Raw genomic sequence first — 12,884 nt, 5'->3', positions numbered from 1 at the left:
GCCAGGGAGTGACTGGTAGATGCAATATCTGCGGACAGCATGGGCATTTTGCTAGAGTGTGTCCTCAGAAGGGTTCCCAAAGATTCTGGGGAGCAGGACCATCGGGTGGCAATGCGTGAAAAACAGACCCAGTAGTTACAACAGGTACCATTCTTTATGATTATATTGCATACGTATTGATATATACTAATGCATTCGTTATGAGTATCTGTGAATGAGTAGTATGGAGATATGCTGTATCTGTTGGGTCTGTGTATACTGTAGTATTGATTCCTTGGCTGTTGAGGAATATGTTGATATCAGAAATTTCTATGACATATTATATACTACAGTTAGATGAGGATGGGACTGGATTAGATTATGATGTACTTGTATTATCTGATTTGAATTGCATTATTGACATGAATATGCTGAACAAGTACCGAAATATTGTAGCATGTGTTCCAGAAATAGTAAGATTAAGACCAGATCTAGTTGATAAATGAGGATTTTCGATCCAGAAGTCCTTAGAAAATTGTAGGGTTTAGGACTCGATTTTTACAGAAAGGAACAGATGGCATCCTTATGTATTCAGTAGATCCACTGAAATCGAGTCTAAAATTTGATAGTAAGATAATAGTTAACTGGTGTTTGCTTAAATAAGATGTCAGACGGGTTCTTTATTAGAGAGAATTGAACGAATTGACAGATTAAAGTATGGGCTAAAGAATTCAGTTGATTGTGTATTTCTCTGGAAGACATTTTAGTTCTGTTTCTAGATTGACAGATTATGTGTTCAGGGGTATTTTGAAGAATTATGCTTGTTATATCTATGATTCCGGGATATATCCACAGCATCTGATTGTTTATATTGAATATTTGAAGACTGGGTTAAATATTTCGAGGACTGTGATTATGGTATACAGCAATGGGTCAGGTAGGAATCCGGTATACAGGTATTGATACAGGTTTATATTCCGACTATGCGGTAGCAGGAATGTCAAAATTAGCAGAATGTCAAAGATGTCAGAACTTTCTTATCTGATTTGGACAGATTATCTTATACTGATTATCTTCTTCTTGTGTTGATTTACATCTGCTGAGTATTGTTATGATTCTAAATCAGTATTTGAGACATCTTATATTGTTTGGGAGTATATTCTAATTGCAGATGAGATAAAGCAGTTGATCTGGGCAGTATGAAGATTGGTCAGCCAGCCAGAATCTATTATGTTATGAGTTTCTTAAACTCACTAGATCTGTATAAGTTTTTTTTATTCAGAATTCGATGTGATATTACCGTTATTGTGAATCAGTGTAATACAGTTTATTGTAAACAGTTGAAATCAGAGCAGAGTATCGTTTACAGTAACAGATATGTGACTTTGTGTTTGTATCAGACAGACTACTTCTATTGTGTGATGTCAGAATGTTTCAGAATTATTTATAGCTTTTGATATGGGTAGTCAGAGCCGAATACCAGTTAGGTATTTCTTATTTATTTTATGTTATTAACTGATTTTGTACAGCATAGTTCGAATCTGAAATCTCAGGTATGTCAGAAATGCACAGTAAGGGATTCAGGTTTCATTCAGACATTTCAGAATGTATGATACTCGAACAAATAGTGTTGGTATAGACAGATTTGATCAGTTCTAACAGACTTTGTACCGAAAGGTTGGTAAAAATGGTACTGATATGTCTGGATCGCTAACAAAAGAAGCCAGAAAGCTAGGAATTAGAAGATTATTACCGACTTGGTATAATCCTGAATAGAAATGGAAGTACATTTCTAGGACTGATGTCATGAAATTACCGCCATTTTCTTCAGATTGGGATATGGTATGATTGTGATTGATAGATTGTTCAATCTATATCGGGTAGTTTGTAAAGATGATGTACCAACAAAACTAGAAGACAGAGATCACTGTCAAAGAAATAATCAGATTGATGTGATTGGGATGAAGTTTGCACTTATGGTAGGTTATATCATCAGCTGTTTCTCTCAGACTTGTTACAGACTGACAGGTAGTCAGCATGTAGTAGTCAGACATTGAAAGATAGTGATAGAACTCTAATACTGGATGTTAGCACTAGTTATCTGAAGGAATAGATATAAGAAACCAATGTCAGATGATGACGATTGGTATTTGAAACCGAAGATGGAATATGTCCTTGATTGGAATAAACAGATGGAATAGCAACTACAGGTGGTATTGCTTTGTTATGGATTGCAATTGGCGTATATGGGTGTTGTATAGCCGGTAATATGCGATTGATTCGGCTAGTGAAATGAGTTTGGATGTGAAACTCTGTCAAACAGATCTTCGGATAGATGTGGTTTGATGATTGGTGAGTTCGAGGACGAACTCAGATTTAAGAGGGGGAGAAATGTAATGCCCGAGAATTTAATTACCGTAATCTGAAATGATTTGGATATGATTACTGTAATCGGAGATTAATCCGGAATGATTTATTAAATTAATCGAGATGATTATAGACGGGACGCGTTCTTGTTAGATTTTGAAAGGAAGAATATTGCGTGTGCGTGACTCGAAGGTCTCGCGCATATGCGCGAGAAGTGTACGCGCATATGCGCGAGCCATGCGAGAAGCCAAGGGAGAAATCCAGAAAGTTTGGCGCACATGCGCGGTGTAAGTGCGCGCACATGCGCGGCAAGGCCAGAGCCAGTGGCGCATATGCGCGAGTAGAGTGGCGCATATGCGCGGGAGAACCAGAAGGGGTGGCGCATATGCGCGGAATTAATGGCGCATATGCGCGAGTAGCAGTTTCGCCGAGACAGTAGGTCTCGCGCATATGCGCGAGTAGTGGCCGCGCATATGCGCGAGACGTGTTGCGCGAAGGACGAGCCATGTGCTTTGCTGCATGTGAGTGTAAGTATATATATATATTTGCATGCGTAATTTTCAGAAAAAGGGGGAAAGAAATCGAGGGTTTAGGGAAAAGCTTTGTTCTTTTCTTTAGAAATTGATTTACGAGTAAACCGTCTACCTGAATTGAAATCCGACTTCGGTACTGTGTTACTATCAACGCAGGCTACAACGGACGTAAGTTTTATTACGTTTAGACAAGATTTGATTTTATGATGTTGTCAGAATTGAATATGATTCGGATATGGTGTTTCTACTACCGTAGATATTGTAGAATCGAAGTCAGATTTAGAAACAGATTGTTTTTGGAATTGTTATGAATTTTAGAGTTGATTTGATTGAGATTGCTATCAGAATTATGCTGTTATTCATTTTAAAGTGTATAGATACTGAAGTTATAGATTGTACTGAGATTTATTAGGAATTCTGGTAGTGTAATTGTGATGTTAAGACTGACGGAGTTACAAGACTGTAATGTTATGCCGTCTAAACATCAGTTGGTACAGATTGATCAGATTCAGTATTGGTTTCTGTTACTCGTGATATTGTTGATGTGATCAGATTTTGTACTGAATTGGGTATTGATCAGAACAGATTGTGTTTTGAGCTACACATTGATACAGTGTATTGGTTATTGTCATTTCAGATCAGATATGGACAAGTTCGACTTCGAGACGTCGTCTTCATCAGATCAGGAAGACAAAGGTATAATTCATGTGATATTTGGGAAGAACAACTCAATTGAGATCGCGTTGAGTTGCCCACTAAATCACATACTATACTCTTGTTATGTTTTTATATGATTATGCTATGATTATAGATTGTTATTCATGCATTAAGATAGGACAGTCTGGAGATCAGGCAGACTCGAGACGTTCGGCGATATCTCAGCTCTGGGGAAGATCACCGCCCCTTTGTAGATGCGGATACAGATCAGGCCGAAGTCTAGGAATAAGACGTACAGCACCTCGATTGGTAGGGTAGGTGACAGCCAGTGACGTCTTATTCACCCCGGGATCCCTAGAGTTACAGATCGAGTCGAGTCTAGACATGGTTTGATTAGGACGGCATGCTTATATAGATGTGGCTCCTAGATCATGGGACCCATCGTTATTGCTTCCAGTTGTGCTAGCATGTTTTTATGATTTAGATTGGTTATATGCATGTTTAGCTGATTTGAAGTGCATGCCTGTTGTGATTAGATTTCATAGCTTATGAAATCTAATGTTTTGATTTTATTCATGACAGCATGTTTCATGAACTATTTTATGTATATACATGTTTACCATGTTTTATACTGGGATTTATTCTCACCGGAGTTATCCGGCTGTTGTCTTGCTTTGTATGTGTGCATGACAACAGGTGGGGCTGGATCAGGGTCAAGATGCTGATGAGAGAAGACGAGTGTAGCGTGGTGATTCCGGACTTACCGTAGACTTGGTTTTATTACTGGACTTTAGTAGTTGAACCTTAGATTAGCTTGTTGTACTTTAATACTGAAATATATTTTATACAGACATGTATAGTATTTAGATTCCATTACCTTCCGCAGTTATATTTTAAAACGAAAAATTTTTAGACCCTGTTTTTTTTTAATTGATAATTAAATCCCAAAGATGATTAGCGTCCGAGTCCCCACAATATGAAATAGTAATAGATAAATAATAATATGTTTATTTTGACTGATTAAATTTAAAATAAAATGATAAATTATAATTTTACTTCTTAATAATTAATAAATGTAAATAAAAAATTTATAATATATATAATATTGTAATTTTATATGTAATGTTTTGATTGATGTATGATGAATAAAAAATGTATGTATGAATTATAATTATAACTAAACAAATTTCCCATCCAACCAAGTGAACACACCTTTAGACTAGAAGAAGCATCATTTTGCAGGGGAAAAATAAAACTTAGTTTTTGTGTCGAAGGATTATGGAATATAACTCCAAAGACCAACTTTAAACCCTCAAACGATCATCCCACAAAATATTTACATCAGACACAACAGCGGCTTGTAAGAAACCATGGGAGATTATCCGGCATAAACACTATTGTGGATTTGCTGCTATATATATCTTTTCGACCGGGAGGGAGATGCCAATACAGTCTTGGTATTTGTGGGCGTCAAATGTGATTGGAAGTTATGGTATCTCTGTTGTCCAAGGCGACGAGAGTGCCTATACCCGACTTTATTTGCTGCTACAAGAAAATTACATACCTGATGCCCCAGGGAAGAGTTCTGATATTTTATTGAAAACATCCATAACCTGAGTCATAAAGGATGACAAAATTACAAACTAGCTTCAAGGTTAAAAACCCAAATGCAGCAGTAGCAAGAACCAAGTAAGGCTCGTCATGGAGCAACATCATGATAGATAATTTCGAGACGGATGGCTTGGTTCGGTTTGTATGCAAACAAAAGCAATGCCAAGGTTGTAATGGTCTGTTTCATTACCTCTTTGTCGTTTTGGTACTTGGCTATACTCAAAGGATTCTGGGAACACTGCAAAAACCAATCAAGTAGGGAGTGCATGAACATTTGAATGCAAAGCGAGAATATTAACAGAAAAAATGAGACAACAATGGAATACATATAATTCAGTGCTTGTAGTTGTAGTACAAGCTATAGATGATCGTAGCGGTGACTCTCAAATTTTTTAAAGCATTCAGCAGCACAAGTGCCTCGTTAGGAATATCATGCCACGTAGACAATCTTACATCACAGTAAGGGCGATACTGTCTCCGACAACCCTCTTCCGAAAACAGTTTCAACTTGCAATTCATGTAAATGAAGCTGTGACTAAGCACTTGCTGCCGCGCCATTAGTTACAACTATTTGTCTAGCAGAATGCACTCAATTGTGTAGAACGAAAGAAGATGCTTACTTCCATGATTGCTGCCTGAACTCTTGGATTTTGAAATGCCATTGCAACATCAGGATTGGCCATAATTTTAGAAATGACTTCTTCAGGAGTAAGGCCTATCTGATCTGCACAATTACACAAGACTGCAATAAGACGAACACTAACATTTTAATTTCATTAAACTCCAAACAAAGTTTTGTTGCATATCGCACTCACCAAACTGCTGCTTGACCTCAGGACTGCTAAGGTCGAAGTTTTTCAAGTTCTCCATCATGCGTTTGTCCCATTCAGGGCTTCCGCCCATGTTAGAACTTGGAATATTGTAGGAAAATTTTTTTAATGAAATAAAAGCTTCATTGAAATTTAAATCACTAATACAGTGGGTTTCGACCATGGCTATTCGCACCAGATAAACAATTCAACCAACTAATTGTATACTTTTATACTCTTTTTTTCTGAGCAAGTACACATTTATGTTCTAGTTTCGATAGGAAATAAGTAATATAGGTCAACATAGCAAGGATAAGACCAAATCTAAATAGCAAACTGTTTTTTGACAATGCGCACAGCATCTCATAGACAACTCCATAACTGATGTAACATTTATCGGATATGAAGAAAATAAACAAAAAGAGTCCTGAAACAACATTCTTTAATTCAAACCCTGGAATACATTGTTCTTGGAAGTACAGTGCAGCCACAAAAGAAACATGTAAAACATAAGCATTTTCATTTCATGGAGAGAATTAAAAGATCAAAAAAGCCTGCTAAACGGGAAATCCAAGGGCAAGACATGGTACAGCTTTGTTAAAAATTTATATAAAAGCATGATTTAGCTGGAAATCTGCAAAGAGATGACATTTGTAAAATATACTTACAGCATATCTTGAAGTTGCTGCCGGTATTGTGGATTTTGTAGCATCCCTGTAGTATCGCATGCAATTGCATTTGAATGTTAACATGACAGACTCTAGGAATAGATCAAGCTATAATATATCTTCGTCGATACGTCAGATTTAGTATATGAAAATTGAAAAGAGGTAAGTGGAATCAATGGAAATTGGCTTTCATCACATTTTACAGTCAAATACTCAAAAGAATAAGAGTACACAAAAAAGAAGAAAGAAATGAAATAAACTTAAATTTATCAAGATCCCATTAAGTTGCGTTTGACAAATCAATATCCAATCTAAACTAGGACAAAGTAAAAACAAAGTCTACAAGTAATTTTCAGAGAGTCAACCGAATAAATTTAAACTTAATGTCTTATGGATAAACTCACATTTAAAGGTAGAAGGATTCCTCATCTCCTCTGGTAAATAACTGCAAAAATATTAAAATGAACAGTAGGTCCCCTTTTCTCTTACTAGTAATAAGCACAAGATAAGTGACACTATAATGATTGTGAAAATTATATTGGAAAACTCTGAAGAACAAAGAGATAAACATCATAGCTTATAAAATTTTTTGAATTATTTTACTAAAATGGAGGTTCAAGAATGACAAACTGTTAAAAACATTATTCTTATTTAGGAGCCAAATATTCACCTAACAGACCATCAACAAGAAAAATTTAAAAACCATGAGACGCATACTAAAAGATATAGAAGATCGACGATGATACTCATTGACCTACACAAGGAATATTTCAATTAGAGAACAACACTAACATAATAAGCTGAAAATTATATGAGAATGAAATACGAGGCAAAAGGCCATCTTACGGATAAACCATTTTTTGCACTGTTGGATCTTCCATCATTTTCTCCAAAGCATCCACGGACAAGAGAGGGTTTGCTTTACCTGTTCATAAAAGAGTAAAAACTTTATTGGGCTATTTCACAGGAGAAGAATTCATTCACTTGGTAATAGATTCCTCGTACGACGCTAAATGCAACTGTAAGGACAGCATCTTCAATTTCCCAAGAATGCAGTCTTAGAGGTCATCAACATGTAAGAATTCCCAAAGGCTGTTCTGTAACAATTGGCAATTGGCAATTCAACACACAGAAAAAACTCTCGTACTTTCAACTCCATTGAGGGACGGGAAGAAATCATAAGAACGAATACACCTTAATTTCAGTTGCAAAAAATCCATTGGCATAGAAACCTGAAACCCATGGTTATACCTCCGAAATAAGGGTGGTCATTAAAAATAGCCTAAACTTAAACAATTAAAAAAATAGGCATGTGAAAAGGTAGCAATGAATTGGAATCCACATGGAGCAGTGGTCAAATACCCCCTGATTTTTTTCTTTTGATAAATCAATATATGTTTTAACAGCTAGGTACATAGTTGCAAATATGACATCGTACTACAATGGAGAAAAACAATGACAACTTACCAGTAGAGAAACCTTCCTGAGTTCCTGTTTCAAACTTTGTAGCCAAACCATTTTGATAAACCACCTTTTGGAGATGATCAAACAACAAGAAAATAATTATATTATCATTATAAATTATTAGCTCAGACTCAAATGACAGTTCAACTCACAGGCTCTGAAGGCTGTGAATCTGTCTGGGTCGATTCTTTGTAGCCCGCAAAAGCATTCTTCTGAACTGTTTCTTCAGGTGTAACATCTACAAAAGCTGCAACAAAAATGTGATTCATATCAAAAGAGTTTGGAAAACCGTAAAAAGAACTGGCTTAATCCATGTAGCAACAGGGTGGTGGGGATCATGTTGAAACCAGAAATATCAACTAACACGAAATCGATAGTGAAAAAGGATATGTCAAAACATGAATATCAAAACTTATATTTCATCCTGTTATCATTTCTGCATAAGAGTGACACATGCCACATATAAGATACTATAAGGGAAGCTGAAATACCATATTTCTTTGGTCTCTTCTCGGTTTCTATGCTATGATCCACAGATACGGATGGAGGATCCTCAACTTTTGTAAAAGGTACATCAACAGTTACAGCTTGAGATGCCACAGGAGTTGAAGTTCTAGATGAATCTGGTGTCGGGATTGTGGGCAGCGGAAACGGGAAGGACAGACCAGGAGAAAAGGCAGCATTACCATATGGATTATTCTGCGTGTTCATCTGTTGGGTCCATGTTTTTAAAGCTTGTTCCATTGCATATTTCTGTAAAATGAAATAAAAACCAAGAACGTGAACAGAAAAAAAACCAAGAACGTGAAACATGACTCGTGACAAACCAACATAGTTTACCAATTCCTCCGACGGCACACCAAGTTTATTTCTCCATATATTATTAATAAAATCTAAAATGACACAGCCACCTCACAAGCCAATGCGAAACTGCCAAACCATCTCTTAGCTCATAGATGACTTGATAACAGCGAAAAATAATGCTGACATGAAAATTAAACAATTACTAACCACTACTGAATCTGCAAACGGAAAGGTGAAGATAGATCATGTCCTGCTATGTAGCCAACTATTATTATTGATATTATAGGAATAATGCATTGACTACTTTTAATCCATACCAGACATAAGATACTATCTCATTTTTCTAAACTTTAATTACCTAAGAGCTGTAAGATAGCCAAAAAGCAGTAGCAAAATAGGAACATGGAAGAAGTTGCTCACCTTTGTTCTTCCAGCCACCTGATATAAAATACAAAGTAAGAAGGATAGCTTAAGAATTCAATCTAAAGTCAAAAGGTTTGGAAAAAGAATCTGAGACAAACTAACAAGCGGTATCATAGTACTTACCCATGAAAAAAGTGCTGAGAGACCAACACCAACTCCAATCCAGAACAGTGGTGACCCCCTATTTGAGTGTGCGATGCAGAAGATTGAAGGTACAGCAAGCGAGAGAAGGGGGAAAGGGTCGGGGTGGAGGGTATGGGAAGAAAAGGTTAGACACCATATTATGAAAAAAACATCTTGTACATAGTCTCTTCTGTAATGAAAAGTGCCCATAAATGAAAATAGCTACAGATTATTACACAGAAGAAGGAGGTGGTGCTGAAAGCTGTGGATTTATGCCAATTGATGTTGTCTCTTGTCTATATGATGTCGATACGCTTGCAAAACAGTCCCTTGCATCTCTCACTGTTACTTCACGGAGGTTATAACAGAACGATAAGTAGCACAAGAACCAGAAAGAGACCATGACAGCAGACCACCAGTACAGATGCCAAAATTAAATCCCATGCTAAAACTAGTTACTGATCTAGAAACAAACATGGAATGGTTCTCAACTATATTATGATCAGTGCTATGACAAATTTCAATGTGTGCCGGTCTTTCTTTATGTAACACAATGAAACAAAAATATAAAGAAATCTCAACACAGAAATCCCCTCTACAACAAAATGTGCATAATCACGAACAAAGTATGGGAAATCATCCATATAAAACAACTGAAATAGATACAAATATAAGCGTGCACGGTAAAGGTTTAATCTTTAATCGACATCCAATCATGTATCCAAAAAAAAACTAAACAAAAGCAACAACCGCATCTGCCAGAGTTCATGGTAAAGATTTCATTGCATCTTCATAAAAAAAAAACATAAATATATCCCTGTACAAACCGATTGGCGAGGGGACACTAAATGGAGGGTACCTATAGTTTTGGTGGTTTTGGGGACCTGAAACAAGGCAAGAGCTGAAAAGGAGGAACTGGGCTTTCCGCATCTACCATTTTTTCCAGTTCTCCCGAGTAAATTTAGTATACCAACGAAGGGTTTACTGGAAATAATTGAGTTCGGGTGGTCTGAAGGGAGACCCAGCACAACTTTGGGAGACAAAACTAGGCCAATATTTTCCATTTCCAAGTGAAATTATAACTCAAAACAACTCGGAAGATGATTAACTAAGGGTTAACAACAAAATCCAAGGGAAGAAATGAAAAATACAAGGGAAGAAATGAAACAAGAGCAGCACAGCAAAATCAAAGGGAAAATTAGGGAAAGGAGTCCCTTGTATTTAAAAAAAAAAAAAGATTCATAATGAAATTTACTTTTATGTCCATACGTTTTAAGTTTAAAATCTGTAAAAAATACGATTAAACACTCTTTATAAAAAAAAAAACAACAGAGAACCCTATTCCACCGGTGGCCCCCTAAACCCTCGCCGCACCCTCTGTTTCCGGAAAAACGTTTCCGTCGAGTCTTCGCAAAAGTCAACCGAAGGAATGGCAAACGACAATATGGTAATTTTTCGCGTTTGTTTCGATTTGTTTCTTCTGAATTGTAATCGTATTTTTGAGTTATGTTTGCTGCGTGTGTGTGCGCGTAATCAACTGTGGTTTTCCACCATTGTCGACCATAAAAATTGGTCAAATATCTTTGATGGTTGACCAATTTTTATGGTCGACCATTAATTTTATGGTCGACCAAGTTTTATGGTCGACCATTCGTGCGTGGTCGACCATTAATTTTATGGTCGACCACGTTTTATGGTCGACCATTCGTGGTCGACCATAAAAATTGGTTGTGGTCGACCATAAAATTTATGGTCGACCATAATTGTTGTTCCACCAATTTTTATGGTCGACCACATGTGGTTTTATGGTCGACCAATTTTTTTTCCCTACTAAGTAATTTGTTTTTTGTCACAGGTCTATTTGCCGAGAAAACTAGATAGGGATGCCATTTTTCGATGTAAGTTGACAATTCAATCGAGATATAAAGAGATTGCTAAAAAGATTCATCGTTATTTGAACAACGAGGAGAGAACCAATTTTTTTGAGCATTCGCCTTTTGGTAATTTAGTTAGGTATTATAGAGATTTTAATATTTTCAGCCAAATTCTATGGTATTTAATGAGTAACCAGATACTTGATACTAGTAGTGATGATTTGTGGATGGTTGTGCACAAAAGGCCTCTTAGATTTTTTTTTTGTTAGAGTATTGTTTAATATATGGTATATAATTACCTCACCGAGGCACAGGGCCGGAAAGAAGTTGAGGGCAGCTTCCTTGTTGGTGGTTTTGTTCTCCCTATGCAGGTATATTATTTTTTGAATGTTAAAGTGGATTTGTTATCTTTATTTGTACCAGTAACACTGTTTGAAATTTATGTTACAGATCCTCGCTTATGAATGTTGTCCGAGCGTGGCACAGAAGTTTGCAAGGAGGAGAGAGGTGGACGGTTTGATGTTGCCCAGGATGTTTCAATGGGTGACTAACACGTGGGCGTCAAACCGTGCCCCAACTGGTGCTGAAATCGCTGCAGCCTTCGGTGATTGTGCTATAGATGTAAGTAATATGAATTGATTTGGTAAAATAACTATGGACATTAATTTTAATTAATTTGATCATTTATTAATTATATGCAGGATTGTTTGGGATTTTTGACTCCTACTCCTGAGGAGCTAGTTGCACCGTATTATACGACCGGGCATTTTGTTGATTCTGCGCCTGATGCGGTGATCACTCGGGTACTCGAGCTCTGGAGGTAGGGTCAGACAGTCATATGTAGCGAGCACCCTGTGGAGTCTCCCTCAGTCCAGCCCATGCATTCTGCACATTTACCTCCCTTTGTCCAGCCCATGCATTCTGCACATTCACCTCCCTCTGTCCAGCACACGCCTCCTGCACATGCATCTCCTGACGTTTCCGGCATTCGTCCTGTTGATCTCAATAGATCCAGCTCTAGGACCAGTTCTCCTATGCGTACGGGTCCTAGAGTCCACTTTGGACTCAATCCCTCCTGCCGCCCATCACCCTTGGAGCATCGTTTCGAGCGACGATTGACTGCGTTGGAGGATTCCGTTACGTCCATGCATGTGAAGATGGCAGCAGAATTTATTGAGACCAGAGCGTCTATCAGGAGTATAAATCAAGCTCTAGTTGACTTGAAATCGAGTTTGACTGAACAGATTAGAGCTGGTTTTGCTGAGATGAGGTCTAACACGCCAGTGCAGTAGGACAGAGATTATAGCATAGTCTATACCAGAGGGCGGGAGAGGAAAGCATCTGAGGCAGATTTTGGTGAGTTAATTTTATTTATTATATTTATGTTTATGTAATATAATGATTTAGTACAATTCTCATAATTATTTTAATTTGTTTGATGTGCGCTTTTTGGTGTGGATGATAATCTAGCTCGGGAAATTGCTAGTACTAGCCAAACACTACATATATTTGAGCCTATCCTTCCGGTGATTATAGAGGAGTCCTCAGAAGGTGAGTTAATGCACTCTTTTG

At 37.2% G+C, this 12,884-nt stretch overlaps 2 protein-coding genes across 4 annotated transcripts; one reads left to right on the top strand and one right to left on the bottom strand.

Moving 5' to 3' along the window:
* Positions 1-4,680: 4,680 nt before the first annotated feature.
* LOC140837386 (protein TIC 40, chloroplastic-like) lies at positions 4,681-10,628 on the bottom strand. Of its 3 annotated transcripts, none has more exons than XM_073203522.1 (14): positions 10,298-10,628; positions 9,675-9,786; positions 9,439-9,496; positions 9,313-9,330; positions 8,580-8,841; positions 8,241-8,335; positions 8,092-8,152; positions 7,471-7,549; positions 7,029-7,069; positions 6,625-6,670; positions 5,963-6,057; positions 5,768-5,871; positions 5,338-5,385; positions 4,681-5,149 (listed from the first exon to the last, which is right to left on the bottom strand). In XM_073203522.1, exons 1-14 carry the CDS (start codon positions 10,500-10,502, stop codon positions 5,093-5,095), a joined length of 1,281 nt encoding a protein of 426 aa, XP_073059623.1. In that variant the 5' UTR covers positions 10,503-10,628; the 3' UTR covers positions 4,681-5,092. The 3 variants fall into 3 exon arrangements, with proteins under 3 accessions (XP_073059623.1, XP_073059621.1, XP_073059624.1); XM_073203520.1 differs by having other exon boundaries at positions 8,092-8,155; positions 10,298-10,627; XM_073203523.1 differs by having other exon boundaries at positions 8,092-8,155; positions 9,675-9,780; positions 10,298-10,627.
* A 968-nt stretch (positions 10,629-11,596) lies between these two features.
* Positions 11,597-12,654, top strand: LOC140835843 (uncharacterized). The gene is made up of 3 exons (XM_073201253.1): positions 11,597-11,683; positions 11,763-11,933; positions 12,014-12,654. The coding sequence occupies exons 1-3, from the start codon at positions 11,597-11,599 to the stop codon at positions 12,134-12,136; spliced, it is 381 nt and encodes a 126-aa protein (XP_073057354.1). The 3' UTR covers positions 12,137-12,654.
* The last annotated feature ends 230 nt before the right edge of the window (positions 12,655-12,884 follow it).

The sequence above is a fragment of the Primulina eburnea genome, chromosome 7, assembly GCF_022965805.1.
Source record: "Primulina eburnea isolate SZY01 chromosome 7, ASM2296580v1, whole genome shotgun sequence".
NCBI classification, from domain to species: Eukaryota; Viridiplantae; Streptophyta; class Magnoliopsida; order Lamiales; family Gesneriaceae; genus Primulina; species Primulina eburnea.
Note: the sequence above shows the minus strand (reverse complement) of the source record. Positions and strands in the feature narration are given on the sequence as shown.

Bases quoted from the DNA above. Each gene is read 5' to 3' on its own strand.
- LOC140837386 (XM_073203520.1), bottom strand. From the start codon at position 10,502: ATGGAAAATATTGGCCTAGTTTTGTCTCCCAAAGTTGTGCTGGGTCTC. The intron at 8,336-8,579 runs GTATTTCAGCTT...TTTTTGTTGCAG, and splicing joins GAAGAGACCAAAGAAATATG to CTTTTGTAGATGTTACACCT. The intron at 5,150-5,337 runs GTAATGAAACAG...TTTATGACTCAG, and splicing joins AGTACCAAAACGACAAAGAG to GTTATGGATGTTTTCAATAA.
- LOC140835843 (XM_073201253.1), top strand. From the start codon at position 11,597: ATGGTATATAATTACCTCACCGAGGCACAGGGCCGGAAAGAAGTTGAG. The intron at 11,684-11,762 runs GTATATTATTTT...TTTATGTTACAG, and splicing joins GTTTTGTTCTCCCTATGCAG to ATCCTCGCTTATGAATGTTG. The intron at 11,934-12,013 runs GTAAGTAATATG...AATTATATGCAG, and splicing joins TCGGTGATTGTGCTATAGAT to GATTGTTTGGGATTTTTGAC.